This window comes from Tiliqua scincoides, chromosome 7 (assembly GCF_035046505.1).
Source record: "Tiliqua scincoides isolate rTilSci1 chromosome 7, rTilSci1.hap2, whole genome shotgun sequence".
Taxonomy (NCBI): Eukaryota; Metazoa; Chordata; class Lepidosauria; order Squamata; family Scincidae; genus Tiliqua; species Tiliqua scincoides.
Window position 1 is genome coordinate 25,144,335 of NC_089827.1, and position 20,933 is coordinate 25,165,267.

At 41.5% G+C, this 20,933-nt stretch overlaps 2 protein-coding genes across 4 annotated transcripts in view; one reads left to right on the forward strand and one right to left on the reverse strand.

Annotated features, from left to right (window-relative positions):
* The window catches only part of CCDC146 (coiled-coil domain containing 146), an 85,939-nt gene that overhangs the window by 31,394 nt on the left and 33,612 nt on the right, over positions 1-20,933 (reverse strand). For all 3 annotated transcript variants that reach the window (XM_066633669.1, XM_066633670.1, XM_066633667.1), the window contains exon 3: positions 897-979. In XM_066633669.1, coding sequence (XP_066489766.1) covers positions 897-979 — 83 coding nt within the window. The remainder of the gene's footprint in view (positions 1-896; positions 980-20,933) is intronic.
* FGL2 (fibrinogen like 2) lies at positions 9,396-20,784 on the forward strand. Its single transcript, XM_066634437.1, has 2 exons — positions 9,396-10,085; positions 15,893-20,784. The coding sequence occupies exons 1-2, from the start codon at positions 9,476-9,478 to the stop codon at positions 16,597-16,599; spliced, it is 1,317 nt and encodes a 438-aa protein (XP_066490534.1). The 5' UTR covers positions 9,396-9,475; the 3' UTR covers positions 16,600-20,784.

Below are 20,933 nucleotides of genomic sequence, written 5' to 3' on the forward strand. Positions count from 1 at the left end.
GATAACTATTACTTATCTACTCAATGGGGAGATTTATTTCTTCTAAATGGGACAGAAAAAGAAGCTTGCTGTTTGCTTCTTCCCCTATGTACTACACTTACAGCCCAATCCTAACCTGCCCTGGAGCAGGCAGGCCGATGGGCCATACCACGGTACACCGGTGGGCCCTTGGTCAATATGGCCATGCCCCTATCCAGTGCAGGGTTGGAGGCAGCAGCGGCTCAGCCCAGGGCAAGGGAAATCACTTTCCCTTACCCTGGGTTAAGCCACAGCAGACCCAATGGAGCAACTCAGATATGTGCCACCTCAAAAGGTGGTGCAGATTCAAGCAGCCCAGGCTGCCCCAGGCTGCCAGGGAGCAGGGATAGGATCCAGCATAAATTCTGGATCTTGGCCCCACCCAACACTTACCTGCCACCCACCTATGGGTTCACCCCACTGCTTGCCCTCCCCTCGCCCCAAAGCACTTCCTCCCATCCTCTCCTCGCCCCTCTCCGACCTCTGCACTGGCCTGCCTTGGTTGGTGCAGACTTACCTTTACTGTCCGCTCAATGGGGCTTGGGCCAGCGTCTGGAGGCTGGCACACATCTGTGCGCTCGCCTCCTTCCTTTGAGAGTGGTGCAAAAGTGCTTTACAGCACTTTTGTGACACTCATCGGCCGGCGCAAGTGGCTTGTGCCGGCTGAGGACGTGCTGTGGATTGCGTCCAGTCTCTGAATGCCAGTAGCTGAAAAGCAACAGCAAGAAGGGACTCCTGCCTTCGTGACCTGTTTGTGTACTTTCCAGAGTAGGTGACGAACCATATGGGAATCAGGATGATGAACTTGATGTACAAGCCAGCAGGGCATTCCTTATGTTCATAATGACAACATATACAGGGCCTAGAAATAAGCCTACCTTACTAGCGTATCATGAAGAAGGGTATACTTTGCCTTCAGCTCAGCTACCCTGGTTCCAGGAATCAATCCAGCATAAAACAACTACAAAATGGCAAGACAACAATAGTATATGTTACTTACATTTTCATGTTTTGCGAGAACATTTGCAGCCTTTACAGTTACAGGTTGAGTCTAGCCTATTCTTGAGAGTTCCATTCCCAGAACTCACATGGATGGCAAAAATCACATTAAAGCAAATTCATTTAAAAAACAAGGTCCCTTTGCTAGACAATGCATTTAGAAACAGCCTTGCTTGCCTTTGTGATGTAAGACAGAGTCATTAGGCAGACAATCCATCAATCAGCCTGTCTCCAGGCCCTTAGAAATGCTTTACTCCTCCCTTCACCCAGAGCTGGGAAAAAATGCACAGTGATTATCTTTCGTTCACTTGCTCAGGGGGAAGGGAGGAGTCGCTGGCTCTGAGTGAGGAGTGAAGCCATTCTAAGTGCCTGAAGAGAGAATGACTGATGGATTGCCATAGGGCTCTTGTTATCTAGTGTGCTCCCTGGGGCATTTGGTGGGCCGCTGTGAGATACAGGAAGCTGGACTAGATGGGCCTATGGCCTGATCCAGTGGGGCTGTTCTTATGTTCTTATGTAGGGCTGCCCTCTCTCACATTAACGAGAGTTTTTTCCTTTAATTTAAAGGGCCCTTCTCATCACATTGAGATAGAAAAATCCATGGATTTTTCCACTGATGAAAAATCCATGGATAATTAGGTTATACTTGTAATCATTTGCCTGACTGTCTCTCTACATGACTGTAGAGACATGACATGCATGACTGTCTCTCTCAGTAAGAAAAGCAGTTTTTTTAAACTGTGATTTTAAAGGGATGCATTTTTCCCCTTCTACAGGGATTACATTCCTTCTCATTTGCAGTGGCCATTTGTCAAATTCATGTATTAAAAAATCCATGTATAACAAGGTTGGACCTGTATTTTACACTTGATAACTCTCTGGATGAGAATATTACAAGGCTGAGGTGGATTAGTTCACAATTTGCAGTATAAAGGCAACTATAGTATAAAAAAATTTGTCATATTTTTGAAACTGAGAAGACCCTAATTATATTATTTAAATGGAGATTTAAAAAAAAAATCATCTCTATACAACCAATCCTTATAAACATAATGGAATGCTTTAATATGTCTTTAAAAGAACCCAACTACTATTTTTGACATTCCAAAATTTGAATTCCAGTACACCTTCATGGTGATTATGCAAACTTGTGATAATTTGTTTGTATGGAACTTGTTTCCAACTTGTATGTTTAGGACTGGGATAAAAATCACTAACATCTTGCTAAAAATCACTTAATACAATGCATTCTCTACTTGTGCCAACTGAGTACTTTGAGGGAACATAATGTAATTGCCAAAAAAAATCACTTTTAAAAAATCTTTTCAAAGATAATCATGTTTCTGAGTCAGTTAAATAACAACACACAGATCACTTACCATGAGAAAGCTAAAAAGAAATAAAACTAACGCACAGATGTTAAACAACAAACAACCAGAAGAAGAACATTCCTTCAACAATGGCAGATCAGGGTCATTCACGCAAATCTTTTCAAAGGACCAACAAGTTATCACCACCACATGAGCCATGTTTATGTGACAGTTGGCAAACGTAACAAATAGCTGCCAAGTCGAATAAAAATATTCTGGTTTAGCCAATCCCTTTGAATGCTGAACTTGCTGTATCAGTTTTACAGAAGATGCTATATACAAAACCATAATTTATGCATACCATAAATTCACAGAGCAAACAAACGCAGCTTTCTAATGGAGTATGATCTTAAGACTAATAGTTATAAATAAAGAGGAGACTACATTCTTGTTTAATGGGTAGCCCAATCCTAATTAACTTTCTGTGTTGTGATGCAGCAGTGCTAAAACAACCTGCGCTGTATCCAGTGCAGAAAGAGGCTGCTGGAGGTCTCCCCAAGGTAAAGGGACATTTGTCCCCTTCCTGTAGGGTAAGCCCCAGCAGTTTCAATGAGGCTAGTTTGACATAACTGGGTCCCGTTAGGGAGAAGGGCAGGATAAAAATAAAGTTTTATTATTATTATTTATTATTATTATAAATACCTGGTGCATGTCTGAGCTGCCCCATATTGGAAAATCAGGTCCTGGAACGGGGCTAGGTAGTATCCCCTGCCACCTATCTCACCCCCTCCCAGGTCCAATCCACCCCATTACACCTCCTCCCTGATGGATTTAGGTGAGCACATCTTTTCCCGAAGGACATACCATTAAAAGGTATATTTATTGCGTAAAACTGTCCTGTAGTAAGTAAGGACGCCCTCCAAAAGGGGAAAACCATAGGAAAGTGAGTCAAGAGTACAAACATTTTAAGGCAACAATAAATTTAAAAAAAAAATCCTAGCTTAGCTAACTTACTTCACTGTTCTGCTCTAAGTTTTGATTTGATTTGAAGTTTCAGTTGTGGAGGGATGTTGCTGGTCAGTTGGGCACATGGTCTCTTGCCACTGGGCAAGGAGCAGGTACAGCTGAACTCTCAGGCATCTAATTTACAATTTGATAGCCCAATTTTAAAGAAAAACTCTAATTCAGCTGACTCATACCTCTGCCTACAGTCTACCAGGCTCCAGAGGCATCCTCAGACGCTCTGGCATCTGTCCCACTTGACTCTTTGGGAACGCTGGCCTTAAAACCTTGGCCTTCAAACCATCAGAAAAGTTGCCTCAACTCCCCACTGCTCACAAGACCAAAAGGAGTGACCCACAGATAACTGGTGCCAGGACGTATCTCAAGGTGATGCAAATTGGTATTATAAGGAATCTTTACAGTGATCATCAATTCATGTTTGCACAGGAAATAAACGCGACCTTTAGTCAGTAATGGAAAACTCTGCAATATGAACATCTTAACAACATGCATTGCAACATGACATACCAGGGACATAAGTCACCAGCCATTCTCCATTATCCGTGCCAGCTTACCAGCAATGCTGTGACCTTGCTGTGAATTTCACCCACTGCTTTATTATCTTAGAAAACACTGGGCCAAAAAAATGTTCCTCTACAAAGTTCTGTTTTTGCACGCATGCCACTGAACTGCAGCAAAAACAGGGTTGCCACCACAGACTTCCTCAACTGGCTTTTGAACACCTTTGATAAGTAGGATTGTAAAGAGTATAGAACTGATGGGAAATGAAAACTAATCCTTGGAGAGAGAGCTCTTTGCATGAAAACCTTCTGTACATGTTGCAGATGAGGATACACATTCCCAGATCAATGGTTGTCCAAGCTCTATTGTTGTGGCTGGTGCATTTTTGACATGGGAGGGGAAGGGGCATTCAGGATCACATATTACACACGAGTGCCACAGGTGGTTGAGGTAATTAGGCAACAGATGCAGATGAAGCCATATCAAGTTGATTTACCGTATTTGAAAGCATTTGTTAAGCTTTATTCCTAAACTAAGCTTTGTTCTAAGCTTTCTTCTTATGGAGGTTATGCGTGACGCAGATAGGCTATCTAAATCTAAGAAATCACTCCAAATCCCACCATCTTTTCTCTATGCCTTCTTTTTTATACCCTTCAATATTTAAGAGACGGAAGTAAGGATTCTCCTATCTGGGTAGGGATAAGGGTAAGCTACCCAGGGGCATGGTGATGGCTAATAGGGCTGGGCCAATACAATCCAGACTCAAATGCGCTACAAGCAGAAATTAAGAGTGCATGCAAGCAAATGGCTCCAGTTGGTAAAAGGAGATCAGATACTGTATGTCACCTTCTGAGATGCCATGGACTGTGACCATAAGAAGTTGTTTTCTATGGCAGCCCCTGCTGATGAAGTGTAACAGGCTCCTTTGTTATCAGCTGAAGACCTTTTGCACAGTAGGCTGTTGCTCCATTATTATAAATGAAACCTAATGTGTTTTTCAGTTTTTTTCTGTTCTGTTTTTGTATTTTTGCTACCAATTGCTTTAATGCTGATCTGTTTTTCAAGCTGCACTGCGTTCAAAAGAATGATGGGGTATAAATTTTTAATACACACACACACACACACACACACACACACACACACATACGTACATACATATGAAGTAAAATACATATAATACTCATCTGAGAAACAATTCTGTGTGTATAGAACTTTTTACAGCTGAAGGATACTGTGACAAAGCAATACATAATAACCAAACTTCTCTACCTCCCATTCTACATTCCTAAAGATTCATTTAAAGCTCCTGCTGGCTTTTGTCTCCTTTAACAATTAACCAGTCTGTCTCTTACAGCCCAATCCTAACTGTCTGTTGTGCCAACGCAGGCCTCTCTGCACTAGCTCTGAGTGTTGCAAATGTGCCATAAGACCTGTTTGCGCTTACTCAGGAGCCAGCAACGCTGGCACAAAGATGTGCACTAGACTGCCGTTGCCACATCCAGTAGCAGCACTGGCCAACACAGATAAGATTGTGCTGGGCAGTGCAGAGGATGGAAGAGGGTGGCTGGAGGGTGTTGGGAAGGCAGGGAAGGGGGTTCCTGAACTGGGGAAGGGAGGAATGAAGGGAGGATCAGGCCTGGGAGGGGGTAGGATCAGTGGTGGCAGCACATGCTGCATCCCAACTTCCCTCCTGGCTGGACCAGCGCTACACTGGGCTTCTCAGGCTGAGTAGCCCCATAGGCATGCTGAGGCGTTACTCAGAGTAAGAGGAAAAATATCCACTTACCCCAAGGTGACCTCCAGCCTGCTTCTAACCTGTGAGGGATACAGTACAGAGCATGTGGCCTAGCTGTACTGGGTCAGGTTTGGATTGTGCTTTTATTCTCTGCCTCAAATCTTCTTCTAGTTTTCATTTTCGATCTCAGTAGGCTGAAAGAGGCAGAGAACTGAAAAACAGTAAAAGCATTTAATTTACGTTTAGCACTAAGGCTTATGTGAGGAAACTCAGAAGAAGAAAAAACAGCATTTGCATTGGTTTTTATGCCCATTTCTGTGTTTGATGGAATAAGAATTTATAGTGACAATCAGGAAACGCCATTTTTTGCTCAACCTTTAATAGATGGCTTCATTAGGATGCATAATGCCAGAACTTTGACCTCAATGAGTTCACAAAGGGTCCAGTCCCATCCAACTTTCCAGCACTGATGCAGCAATTACTGTGGGGTATGTGCTGCACCCTTCATTGGGGAGGGCAGTCATAGAGGCCACCTTACGGTAATAGAACATTTGTTCCTCAGGGCTGCATTACAGCTGCATCAGCGCTGGAGAGTTGGTAGGCTTGGGCACAAGGGCATAGTACAGAAGAAAGAAAAAATGCAGCAACTTCTTCAAGGTGGAGTTTTCCATAGAACAGGACTCTGAAAAATTTGGCTGACCTGGTAGAACAGGGACTGTAGAAGAGTAAGAGTGTTATGTTCTAGAAAGCATGGAACATATCGCTAATGACAAACCTGAAGGCAGTGCTACTTACTTCTCGATTATGACATGACCAATAGGATGCATGAACTCTATTGCACCAAACATGTAATACTATTTTTACTAATTCAGCAACAGTTTTATGACTGAAAAATCCTTCTAAGTCAGTGTTTCTCAAACTGCAGGTCAGGACCCACCAGGTGGGTCATGAGCCAATTTTAGATGGGTCCCCATTCATTTCAATATTTTATTTTTAATATATTAGACTTGATGCTACCATAGTATGTGTCTGCATCTGGGGAAATGTTACAGAACTGTATTTTTAACATTTTAACTAGGTAAGTGTGGGTAGGATTGCAGCCTAGGATTGTTAAAAATTTCCCTGCTTGATGATGTCACTTCCAGTTATGACATCACTTCCGGTGGCTCCTGACAGATTCTTATTCTAAAAAGTGGGTCCCGGTGTTAAATGTGTGAGAATCACTCTTCTAAATAATAAAAATAAAAGGAGCAGTATATCAGGAGATCAGATTATTTTCAATTTATACCAATCACATGATTCCAACTTACTTTGTTCATCATTTCATTGCTCATCCACTCTTTTATTATTATTATTATTATTATTATTATTAACAGTATTTATATACTACTTTTCAACGAAAAGTTCACAAAGCGGTTTACAGAGAAAAATCAAATGAATCAAATTCATATAAATTAAATTTATAAATTTTAGATGGTTCTGCATAAAAATAAATCCATTTAAAACCAGCAAAGATTTAGTAAACTAAACAAATATTCAGAGGAATTCAAACTATCCTAATAGCCCAGCCAATAAGGATACAATTTACTGTTGTTTCTTCTCAGGAACTGAACTTTTGTGCTTTAGATGGAGAACTGCTTCCACCCTTCCTTAGAAGTTAAGTACATCTAAGGTAAGGAATCCTAAAGGAAGACGTCCTTAACCAAAGACAACAAGAAGAACTCAGTAGACAACTCCCACTTCTGGGAATTCATGAAGAAGCCTATAACTTTTACATTGGCAAGATTAAGAGATTACTTCCTCTTTGTGAATAGGTCATGCTATAAAAAGATTCTAGGACAATCACCATTTCGAAAAGAAGTAGTTGGTCTGAAGTAGTAAGTTGCCGAAATTAAATGTAAGAGAGAAAATTTGCCCCTAAGGCAAATACAGGGCAGTCCTCGATATCCATGGAGGATCTGTTCCCATGGATGCTTTCTGAGGGCTGAAAAGCACAAGTTCCAGTTTGCAGCCAAAAAATGGAAGTCGTGCTTTTCAGCTCTCAGAAGGCTCTCTGGACACGATTGCAGCATAGCTCTGGTCGCATTTGGAGGGCAACAGGTGGCTCATCCCGCTGGTTCAGAACCCATGGATATTCAAATCTGTGGGTACAGAGTCCGCAGATAATGAGGCCACCTGTAGATCAAATGTTACTGCTTTGTAAGTATACAAAACGGTTCAATAATATTATGTAGCTCAAACTATACAACGTGCAACTGTGTCTCCTTGGTTCTTCAGCTGATTCCTGAGGGTATTTCTGGAAGGCGAGTTCAGTCGAAACCAATACCATTTATATCCAAAATGTCTCTTGCAAAGCTTGGAGGGGCCAGAGATCAATCTGATCTTAGGAACCACTGCCCTAAAGTAGTCTGGAATTTCGAGCTTATCACACTTGAGTAGAACTCTTCATGAGCACTTTGTGGTCCCCTGGTTCTAAGTGCCTCATTGGGACAAAGTGCCAAGGTAAGGCACAGTGAGCACCTTAAACATCTGTGAGTGCAAACCAAAACAGGTGCTCAGCTGGCACAGGTCCCTTGCACTGACTTAGGAGGGTTGCAAACATGCCATAAAGTACGTTTGTGCCTCTTGAGACAACAGATGGGCTGAAGCAAAGACAAGGTTGCAGACATCACGACTGCAAGGGAGAGGATGGGGAGGATGTAGTGGATGTGGTGCATGTTGGTACCAATGATGTGGGGAAATGTAGCTGGGTGGTCCTGGAGGTTAAATTTGGGCTGCTAGGCAGGAAGCTCAAAGCCAGGACCCCAAAGGTATTGTTCTCAGAGATACTACCTGATCCACACATGGGGCCACTTAGGCAGGTGAAGCTCAGTGGTCTCAATGTGTGGATGAGATGATGGTATCGCGAGGAGGGGTTTAGATTTGTTAGGTACTGGGACAAGCTGGGCCTGTACAAGGAGGACGGACTTCACTTGAACCAAAACAGAAACAGACAGCTGCCATGTAACATTAAAAAGGCAGCAGAACAGCTTTTAAGCTAAACCCAGGTGGAAAGCCTACAGGAGCCGAGAGGTGTTAGAGAGATGATGTGGCCCTCCAGCCAAAAACTTTGGACACCCCTGTTCTAGACTGAAGAGCCCCAAACGCTGTCCTTTCCTATAAAGAAGGTGTCCCAGCCTAGTAATCATTTTGGTCACTCTCTTCTGCACCTTTTCCAGTTCCACTATGTCCTTTTTGAGATGTGTATGACCAGATCTGTAAAAATACTCCTCATTCAGTGTATGCAGGATATTCAGTTCATGCAGGGTGTTGGCTACACTTTTGGAGGGTACACACTGGAGCACACCAAACATGCACTTGTGGCTTCAAGTGGCATTAAACAGCAGCAGGGGATAAGAACTTCTGATAAACTTTCAGCCCCAAAGTTCCATGGGAAACAGTTTCAGCCACAAGCCTATCCTAGTTTCTGCTTACACGTTAACATGATGGTGCTAAACACTGTGCATCAGAGTTTTCAGTTTTGGTTTTTAAATTTAAATGCACACTTCAGGGAAATCAGATTTCTTTGTAAAAAGTCATATCATTGAGAATGTGTATAGCCCAGTAGCATAACTTTTGCTTATGTAGGCTGGTGCTGAAAATATTGTTTAACAATAAGTAACATTTCCCTATAACAACCACATTTCCCCAGAGCTACCTACTTTACTCTGCTACGAATAGCACTGTAGCTTGTTGTGATGCAACATCACTCCCACCCTTTTCTAGGAACTGAGCAGGGAGTCAGTCTGATTACTCACAGACAGCAGCAGCAGCACCAGCAGCTAGCAGCCCTTTATTAAAGTTGCTGAGGTGCTGCACACTTCCTCAGAGAGTTGGCTGCTCAGAAACAATGAAGTTTCTTTGCTTGGTGTTGCTTGAGATGGCTCTGCTGCTTTTTACAAGTGCCTCTGGTGTGACAGATGACAGCACAGAGGGAGGCAAGGAACAGAAAGGTGTTGATGCTTGTCCTATAAAACTAAAAACCAGTGGAAAATGTGATGAAGGAGAAGAATGCCCCTATCAGATCAACCTGCCTCCAATGACGATCCAGCTACCCAAACAGTTTCGACTGATTGAGAAGACCCTCAAAGAAGTGCAGAACCTGAAGGAAGTTGTAAACAAGTTGAAGAAGTCCTGCCAAGACTGCAGGCTGCAGTCAGACGACAATCAAGATGGCAATGAATTCCTGCCACCCGACACAGGTGTTCCAACAGACACTAGCAAAGCACAAGATAACAGAGTCCAGGAATTGCAAACCAAGGTTTCTCGGCTGTCAGCCAGCTTGAAGAATGCAAAGAACCAGATTCATTCTTTACAAGGTCAGCTGGAGCATCTCAATCTCATAAACATGAACAATGTGGAGAGCTATATTGACCACAAAGTGGCGAACCTGACATTTGCGGTGAATAATTTGGATGATAAATGCTCTTCAAAGTGTCCAGCAGTACAATCAAATGCAGGTACGTCAGCTTTGAACATTTTACAAGAGATGCATTTACTGACAGTATTAGAACGGCACTATGTTCAGTGTAACAGTTTAAATATAGCATGAACAATTTTTTTGCCATTTACACACTATGCTAGGAGTCAATTTATCTACCTACTTTGGAAAAAGGGCTTCTTTGGAGATGGGAAAATCAGTAGATAAGTAAGTTTCAACAGACTGGTAGCGAAAGACAATATCATCTTTTGAGTAAAATGCCTTTGTTAGTTCGCTTGAGCGGGAGGTGAATGGGTTGGATGAATTAAAGAGAAGCTGGCCCAGCCCAGCTTTTATAAACAACTTTAAAAAAAAAATGAATACCCTCACTCCTGATACAATCTATATTTTTGTAGACATCTGTAGCAACACAGAGGGAAGGGCAGTTTTGGAGTCACAAATTACTTATTTGTGCTCAGTAGAGGAACTTAAACCTGTAAGAAACAGACTATTTCAAATTTCCACTTGAGTTCTCATGAATGAGAGAAATCCTTTTGACATGATGCAGTAATGAAGATGTGCCAAAGCAGCCTTTTGGCTGATGGGCAGGCACATCCCCATCTAAACTGCAATGTCCATCAGGGCTCAGTTGTTTGGCTGGATGCATCTTTTGATGCACATGGCGAAGAACATCCCGAACTGAGCTTACTACTTGTTACCACAACTGGTTAAACCCCAGTTAGTCATTATCTTTTAGGATTCGGCCCTACCAAAGTACAGAAAAGGCAGAACATCAGGACCTACTCAGTTTTCACACATGGTTATAGTGAGGTTTATACTAAGTGATGTAGACTACACTTCAGATATTTATACTTGTGTTCATAATGATACACACTACATTTATTATTTTGTTCAAAAAGAAAGCAAGAAGGAAACAAGTTTCTTGTACAGAGATGAGAGATGATTATAAGAGATAGCTAGTATTTTTGGCTGAATGCCACAAACCATTTACATTGCACATCTGAACTATGTTTCATTAACAGTTTGTCACAGTGTGCTTAACATTTTTCCAAATCGTTTACTCCTCTGCAGAACCATTAACTGCCTCAGTGTTATGTCAATATTATACGACGTTCACAGTCACATAAACAACAAAGAAACTAGAAAAGAAACTCAGAAACCTACCTTGAAATATTATTTGGAAAATATTCTGGAAAAATGCTAATGAACAACTTGTCATACCATTTACATTTGGGAATCTAGGAGAAGGTGTAGACTTACAGACAGATGGCACAAATGATTATGCTTTACAGCTGCCCATGTGTGAACCTAAGCAGCATAAAAACATCCCAAATGGGCAGCACGTGATATTCTGAGAGTGGAATCTTGGCAAGATGCCTTATATAAACAAAGTGGAACGAAAGATTACTTTGGCTTATTATTTTCTTCAAACCTTGAACTGTTAGAGACTGTAGTTAAAACAAGACTATCTTGCCAAAGTAATAAAAATTAAGTGTGAAGGTGATGCATTTTGCCTGAGATAAGTTTTTAGTTTTGGGCAGGGAAATGGTTTTGTTCACCTAAATTCAGATTAAGAAACAAATGATTCAAAACCAGAAATGTTTAATCTGAGAGCACTAAAGGTGAGTAAACTTGGGGTTCTATCCTAAAGAAAACCTGGAACATAACAAAATGTTGGCATGCATTGCAACTAGCACAAGTCATTCCCAAAAGAGCATTTCATATGAATGTGCTTAAACTGGTGTAGTGTGCTGGAGTTCATTGTATTGAAAGAAACTCGCCTTTGTTATTAACTCACTATGGGCGCAATCCTAACCAACTTTCCAGCACTGACATAGCTGTGCCAATGTGATGTGCACTGCATCCTGCAGTGGGGAGGCAGTCAAGGGGGCCTCCTCAAGGTAAGAGCATGTTTGTTATCTTACCTTGTGGCTTGGCTAGTGCTGGAACATTATTATTATTAACAGTATTTATATACTGCTTTTCAACAGAAGTTGGTGAGGATTGAGCCCTATGTGGCCTTAGGCAAGTCATTCCCTCTTTTTGCATTGGCTCCCTTGTGGCAAAATGGGAATAATAATAGCGGCTCAGTTTATAGGATTATTGTAATGACAACATCAAGATAATGTATGTAAAGTGCTTTGGACACTGTACAAATGATAAATAATATCATTACTTCCAGCTAACTGTCTAGTATAGATCTTTACTATCCAAATGAGACTAGAGTACTTGATTCCAAGGGAGTTAGTGCTACAGGCAGCTCCTCCCTCCATGCAAGTGCTTGTGTATCATGTGAATGTCTCAAAACAGATTTATGCTGGCATTGAACTAACCTAGAGCCCTATGCACATCCACTCAGAAGTAAGTCCCATTATAGTCAATGGAACTTACTTCCAGGAAAGTGTGTTTCGGATTGCAGCCCTAGCCTTCCAAAAAGTTAGTCTGGAGTTAATGGGTGAACCTGTTCTTATATGCAGGAAGTTCCCAAGTGATTTCTATTATGTGTTTATTAGTTTGATCAGTGTCACGCAAATACCTTACAATGAGTGATAAAGAATTGCCAAAAATAGATTGAGCTTGCTATGCCAAAAATATTCCGAGGAACCATTGCAGCCTGGATGCAGGTGATCCGAGTCACAGCGCAACATGAATTACTGGGGGAATGATAGATATCTACATAACATTCTCACCCAGTGGAAAATACAGATTAACTGCCAAATGTGCCATGCCCCCTTTCTCCCAGCAGTCTACTTTAACCTAGACTAGGTGGACCAGGCTCAAGAGTGCATCTGAAAGGATACCACCATTATAATTCATCTGATTATCTGCATATTCATCATATAGACCTTAAGATCTGGCCTTCTATTACTAGCAACACAAACAAAACTTCCTGTTTCCACTCCCAGCTCATAATTTTAGTATCTGCCCCAGACAATGAATTATTTTATTTAAATAGTGTAGTTATGTAAAGCAATAGCAAGATGAATTATAACCCAACTCTGTCTGGGCTGCTGGCGCCACAGCACAATGGTGCCAAAACAGCCACCACTGTATCCTGCAAGGCCAGGGAGGGAGCCAGAGGTCTCCTCAGGATAAGGAAACCCAGTGTTGGGACCAGGGAGCCTCTACAGAGCTACTTGGATCTGCACCAATCCATAGCTAGTGAAGACTCAAGTAGCCTGTGTAGGGCTTTCAGGCACGGGAGGGTGGAGAGGATTGGGCGGCAGCCTCTGCTGCTATCTCCACTCCCTCCTGGGCCTCAACCATCCCCGTGCCACCCTCCCCCTGCCCAGTTTTGCCCACTTCCTGCCTTCCCCCCACTGCAGAACGCCTCCCCCTGCTCGGTGGCCTACTCACTGCCACAAGCGCTCGGCAGCCGTCAGAACAGCGCAGAGGTCCAGCATCAACTGGCACTGGCCTCTCCACCAGCACTATCCCTCTCCCAGCTGCTGTGAAGTGCCTTGTGCCAGGAAGAAAAAGAATTAATTTACATTTCAAATTTGAATATATAAACGCATATATTAGAGATGGAACTTATATGAATGGATGAAGGTCTTGCAGTAGCTCAAGGCCTTGCACAACACAAGGCGGGCCTTTCCTTCACTGCTGCTACTGCATCACAGATGTGAAACAGCAAGCAGTGGAGGGAGCCCTCATCCTACAGCTCACATGAGAGGCCAAACAGTCAGCCTCACACTGAGAGCAGTTCTGTGGGGCCAGCACAGGCTCCAGCAAGTCTCTGGAGGGCCAGAGGCTCATTGGAGACTGGGGGCTCCCCAAGAGCCAGACTGGAAGTCCCTGAGGGCCACAAATGGCCCCTAGGCTGGGGTTTGGGCACCCCTGGTCTACAATGATTCGGCAGTATTTATCCAGAATGCCAGTGTGGGGGCTTTCCTGCCCTTCTTGGAGATGCCAGGGATTAAACCTGTGGCCTTCTACCTGCAGAGCAGATATTCTACCACTGAGCTGTGGATCCTTCTCACAGTATAGTGCAAGGACACTTCATTTCCTCATTCTGTGAGATATAAATTACTGCTGGCTAAGGTGATAAATTGGGTTTATAATCTTCAGGAAACACCTGGAAGAAATTTTTTCTTTGTACAAAATTAGCTGCTGAGAGAAATAAATTGTACATTCCTGCCTCACATACCTTCCAAATGCGTTTCCACTTCAAAACTGAGTGATTATGTAATACCTCTTTAACAGGAAACCATGTCACTCTCTTACACTGTACCTTTCTGAGTGTCATAATGTCAGTGGTACCAAATAATTTGCAACAGCTAGGGAAAATACTCATGTTCTCTATTTCTATACAAACAATAGGCAACAATAACAAGGTCATGACAATCTTGTTGAAAATAAAATGTTCCTGCTTTCCCGTATGAGTAAACTGATTAAAGCTGAACACAAAGGCTAACAAATGTCAAGTGGAGACACGACATCAAATTTACAACTAACATAATGACCAGGATGAAAACACCTTGCCGACAGCTCTTTTCCAGCTGTATGCAGTGGAGGCACCTCACTTAGGAATCCAATGTGGACATTTGAAGCAATAATCCAGAGTTCTCACAGAGTACTAATTAATAATATTATAAAAAAAAATCACTAAAAGGTAGACATGGCACAATTGGTACACAATTTATTTAAAAGAAACAGCAATGAAGGTTTCTTTGGTTGAAGGTCATATTGATCTACCCTTTGATGAAGACAGTGGGTGTCACATTATCTCTAGTACCTATCACTCTGCTGACCTTACAGGATCACTTGTGTATCTGATGTATGACAAGGGTTCTAGCACAAACAAATCAAAATATCCAAGCAAGTTCTGAGGAGCAGCAGAAGACGCAAATTACCTTTGCCAGGAAGCATTTTGTATCCCCATTTCCAAACAAACAAAGAAATAAAAAAAGATAGAGGGAGTTTACCTTCTTTATATAGCACCATCAATGTATCTGGTGCTTTACTCATAATAAAAGACACATCCTTGCTCTGTGGGGCTTACAACATAGATAGTGACTCAAAGAGGCAGCAGAGGAAGGGATGAACTAAAGCAAGGAAGTGTATGCAATCTTTCAGTTATATGTGTTTAAGCCATTTCTGTCCAATGTTGCATATAGGCAACAGGGATCAAATGAGTACACCTGAGGGCTGGGCAGAAAAGGTCAAGTTTAGCTACAGTAGGGAACAGGAACCATTATGGAAAGCAGATTTGGAATTATACAGGCTTCAGGAGTGATATCAGAGGTTGGCTATGTTGGCCATTGGCTGGGGGTTCACTTTCAGAGGGCCCACCTGGCCAGGCCAACATTTGTTCCTAGGCAGGAAAGGGGTAGGGCAAGAGACGGGAGGGGATGGTTTCAGGAGGCACTGGTGTGCAACAGAATCCCAGTCCTGCTGCCTCTCCTTGGATGTATTCCATCAAAATAGCTGGTGCAGATTCCAGGAGACCCATTGGGGAAGTGGAGGCTTACTCCAAGGTAAGGGAATGAATGTCCTTACCTTGAGGAGGCATCTGTGCCTGACCCCCTCCCCACCGCAAGATGCAACATGCACTCTATTTGCAAAGGCGCTCTGGTGCTGGGGGAGTTTGTTAGGATTGGATCCTTCCTCTTTACTCACATACAGTACACATAAAAACAACATCTAAAAATGACACCGAACATCTATCTTATGGGTGCTATGAAGCAAGATGACATGAAAATACAAATGCCATTATGAATTGAGGTTGCTTCATTTTGTACTATGATGATTCTAAGCATGTCAAAATAAATGGTGAATCAAAAATATGTGTAACCTTGCCATCTCCTCCCCCCTTCTGACCAGTTATACAGCTTCTGCATGGAGACTGCTCTGACTATTTTGCAATTGGCAAACGACACAATGGAATCTACAGAATTACCCCTGATGTAAGAAATGATAGCTTTGATGCTTACTGTGAGATGGAATCTATGGGAGGCGGCTGGACAGTGATCCAGATGCGTCAGGATGGCAGCACTAACTTCAACAGAACATGGAATGAATACAAGAATGGGTTTGGAAACCTCAGCAGAGAGTTCTGGCTGGGGAACGACAAAATTCACCTTCTGAGCAAAAGCAAAGATATGCAACTGAGGATTGAACTTGAAGATTTCAACGGAGTCAGAGAATATGCAAAATATGAACACTTCTATGTGGCTAATGAACTCCTCAAATACCGCCTAAGTGTTAGTAGCTACAGTGGCACAGCTGGGGATGCCCTGCACTTCAACAAATTTTACAACCATGATCAAAAGTTCTTCACTACCCCGGACAGGGACAATGACAGGTATCCATCAGGAAACTGTGGAGCGTACTACAGCTCTGGGTGGTGGTTTGATGCATGTTTGGCTGCCAATCTAAATGGCAAATACTATAACAAAAAATACAAAGGTGTTCGCAATGGGATTTTCTGGGGCACGTGGCCTGGGATTTCTGAAGATATTCCAAATGGTTATAGACAACCTTTTAAAAAGGTTAAAATGATGATAAGACCCAAAGTCTTTCTGCCATGAATTAATACTTTTTAATATGTTTATATTGGACTAGGATAAAAAAATAGTTAAAATATTAGCACCTTTTTCTGTAATTGAGTGCAATACTGAATTAAAATAACTCTGCTACATCTTATTTTAAAATATTTGTTCCTTGAGCGGAGACAGCAATTCTTTTAAAAGCACGCTGCCGCATTTTCCCTGTTGAATTCTAAATACTCAAACAATAATTTACATTTTAATAGCAAATAACATTTCATAACAATACGATAAGGTAGCATTTGAGTTTAACTTTTTTTGCCAAGTTGCATTCAAAAACATTCCATCATTACAGTGCCATCAACACCAATGCCATTTGTATACCACAATGAAGTTTATAGAGCTGAACAGCAAACAGAGAGTGGATAGGCAGGCAGTCATTAATACCTACCACTATCACCAAGCAGTGGCGTAGCTAATGATTGTGTAGCACGGTGCCAAGTTCAAAATGTTGCCCCAGAAGTGATGTCACAATCGGAAGTGACATCATGCCCGGGCTTTTTAAAAAGTGAAAATTGGGAGGAACCCACCTCCTCTCCCCAGCAGCTCACCACCCACTTGCTCTGCTGCCTCCCCCCAGTCAGTGGTATAGCTAAGGCATATATCTGCTACCTGGGGTCAAAGAAGATTTTGTAGCCCCCCCCCCACATGATAAAATCAAATTTAATTAAGTAAATAAATAGTTATTAGTTCCATGCTGTATCATAATAACATCTCACTGGCACTCAGAACAATCAGTCTCATAGGTCAGTTTTGAGTTAAGCAAATCATTTTCTGTTCCACAAGGCATTTTCTGGTTAATTGACCATAACTTTTGATAGAACACAGATATTCCAGTGCAGTTTGTTGCATTGCATTTTGCATTAAATTACCTTTCCAATGATATGTAATATGACTGTATTATTCATACATACCAATATTTTCATAATTTTGGTCACTAGTGTCAAGCTCAGCTTGTTGCCCCCCTAAAGCTTCATGTCCAGTGTAACTGCTACCCCCTGCACCCCCTTAGCTACGCCACTGTCACCACGCCTTCTCTTGGAAAAGGGTTTGAATTCAAATACAGCTAGTAGCAGAACAGGAAATGGTGGCAGCAGCCTACAAAGGAGCCCTCTGCTGGGGGAAAATGGTGGTAGCTTCTGATGGCATAAAGATGCTACCACATCAACATATCTTTGGGTCTGCCAGCCCAGGAGGATTTAGGAGTAACCCTATTCATATTCAGCAGATGTAACTTGGAAATTGGAATGCACTATTTGTTAGAGAACAGCTTGACTCCCAGATGGCCATTATAGCCTTGCAGACAGAGCCAGTTACTGCGGCAGAATATAGCAAATGTAGTTTTAAACTGTAGAACAGATCCCACCAGGATGGGTTGAGATTTATGCACCAAAGGCAGGCAGGCATTTCTATCCGTCCTCTTCTGAGGGTGAGGATTAGGCAAGAGAAGAAAAGGTAAGCAAATTGGACTGCTCTGGTAGAATACAATGAAGGTAAAGAACCTGAGTGCTCTCTCAGACTCATGGCTTTTGTATCTAGATTGCAAGTTCCTAAACTTTAGTGTACTCTTTTTGACATTGAGCCTAACAATCAAACCTCTGCTGCTACTTTGCTGTGCAGCACACTTTATCCACTGTGTTCCCCAAAGAGAATTCTAGTATACCTGAAACTTCATTTGGGCAAGTCTAACCTAGAGAAGTTCAGTTTTTCTTCAAAAGAATTTTTAAAAGATGAAAGACAATATACATATACAGATTGAGTCTAATTATTCATGAGGGTTCCCAGAACTCACTGGATGGCAAAAATCACATTAAAGTAAATCATTTAAAAAACAATGACCCTTTGCAAGGCGAATTAAAAACAGCCTTTCTGACCTTTGTGATGCAAAAAAGAGACATTAGGCAGACAATCCATCAATCAGTCTTTCTTCACTCCAAGCCAGTGACCCCTCCCTTCACCAATACAAAGTGATTATCTTTCTTTCAGTGCTCAGGGGGAAGGGAGGGGATGCTGCCCTGGAGTGAAGCTGAAGCTGCCTGGAGAGAGAATGATTGATGGAATGTCAGCAGACCCTCTCTTGCATTAACAAGACTATTGTTAATTGTTTAACCACTGTTTTCCTTTAAATTAAAGGGCCCTTCTCATTGCCTTGAGATAGAAAAATCCATGGATAATTAGGTTATACCTGTAATCACTTGCATGACTATCTCTCTACAACAGTAAGAAAAGCAGTTTTTTTAAACTGTGATTTTAAAGGGATGCATTTTTCCCCTTCTCCAGCGATCAGCACATTTACAGTGGCCATTCATTCTCATTTGCAGTGGCCATTCTATTGAGACAAATTGGTGTATAAAAAATCAGTGTATAACAAGGTTGAACCTGTAAGTGCATGTATATGTCTATACACTTATTTTTTTCTTCAAGTTGCCAACAATGCAATGACTTTATATGAAAGGTATATATGTATAGTGTGACAGTATTATTTGTAAACAATTACTTGCCTTTATTGTACAATCTTTATTGTACAATCTTACTTTTTAATCAAGACAACTGTCTAGCTACTTGTAGAGAGAATGGCAAAGAGAAATTAATACACACAAAGAACATAAAATGAAGATCTAAAGCACAACAGTTTCTTCAAATGCATAAATTCATTTCATATTGTTGTGACCAAAAGTACATTGATAAATATGTGAATATATGATATATATATATGGATATATGGATTTATGCGTTTGAAGAAACTGTTGTGCTTTAGAGAGAGAGAGAGAGAGAGAGAGAGGTATATATATCTGTATAACATATATATATTTATGTTTGTAAAAGAGTTCTTCTAAGATGAAATTATGTTTTAATATGTTGTGTGGTTTATTTTCATATTACACTTTCTTAAAAGTGGGAAGCAAATTCTAATGTTGAAAGGTTTTATAAGCATGCTTCAATACTGCTGAATATTTTGATAAGAAAATCTAGATGAGAAAATCTTTTGAGTTATGATGTATAATTATATGTAAGCCACTTAAGGTGAAGTGCACTAAAAGATCTTCACCAAATCATCTTGACATCAACGGAAGACAAGGAGCAACTCTAATTTTGATTTATCTTTCCTACTGCATTCGGTGCACAATGCTTAAAGACCTGCACTAAGTACCAGCTTGTTCCAAGGCACAATAGTGCTGGTTTTTACTAGGGTACCTAAAGGACCATTTCCTCCCATATGAACTTGCTTGCACATTAAGATCTTACAGTCCACTCCTATCCACACTTTCCTGAGAGTAAGCCCCATTGACTCTAATGGGACTTACTTCTGAGTAGATATGCATAGGATTGAGCTGCCAAGTTCTGCTCTAGAGGCTCCACCTTCAGAGATGAAATGGATGGCTTCAAGGGATAGAGGCTGCTCTATGTTAGCATACAGATTCTGGAACAGCCTCCATTCACTGTAGACCCATTCACAGTAGTGTAGCTGGATGGGGCTCACAACACTAAACTTTGCAGGCACCTGAACTGTGCCTTGCAAGCGGCCCCTCCCCCTCAGTGAGAGGAAAATGGTGCTTGCAAACATAGTGCTGTGACTCCCCACTAGCTCTGCTACTGCCCATTCATTAGGCATCTACATTTTATAGCTTGGATATCAATTACCATTGTTATTCTCCTAGGTTTCGGCACCAAATAATTTGTGGTGGTCCACAAATTCCATTCATGATTTATTTCCCGCTTTATTATTTGCTACTTCTGCTCTGCTTTCATTTTATTGTCTTTTGAATTATTTGTGCAGTCACCTTGGAAACCAGTACTGGAAAAGAAGGGTATAAATGTTTTAAATAAAATTAAATGAATGCACCAGTTAACATGGTATGAGAGTCTTCTGTTCAAGTTTCTTTCAAATATATGGAAATATACATATTTCTACATATATAGGAATTATGTATATACACAATACATAAATGTGTATTCAATTAGATGTAGAGATTTCAAAATGAATGACCGTCCAACACAACCACTTCCAGTTTAATTTTATGCATGTTTCTTTGGAAGTAGGTCTCACGGTAAATTTGCATACAATTACCATATTAAACAGGATACTACCAAACAGTATCCATTTCCCATCTGCAAAATAGGGATTACAATTACCTACCCAGAAGATTCAAAAGACAAAGTTAAAAGAACTCACCCATAGCCAGGGAGACAGACCAGGGACAGACTGCACTTGCTCCCGGTGTGGAAGGAATTGTCACTCCCGGATTGGCCTTTTCAGCCACACTAGACGCTGTGCCAGAACCACCTTTCAGAGCGCGATACCATAGTCTTTCGAG

Excerpts from the sequence above, each read along its gene's own strand:
- FGL2 (XM_066634437.1), top strand. The coding sequence starts at position 9,476 with ATGAAGTTTCTTTGCTTGGTGTTGCTTGAGATGGCTCTGCTGCTTTTT. Across the intron at positions 10,086-15,892 it reads AGCAGTACAATCAAATGCAG|TTATACAGCTTCTGCATGGA; the intron begins GTACGTCAGCTT and ends CCTTCTGACCAG.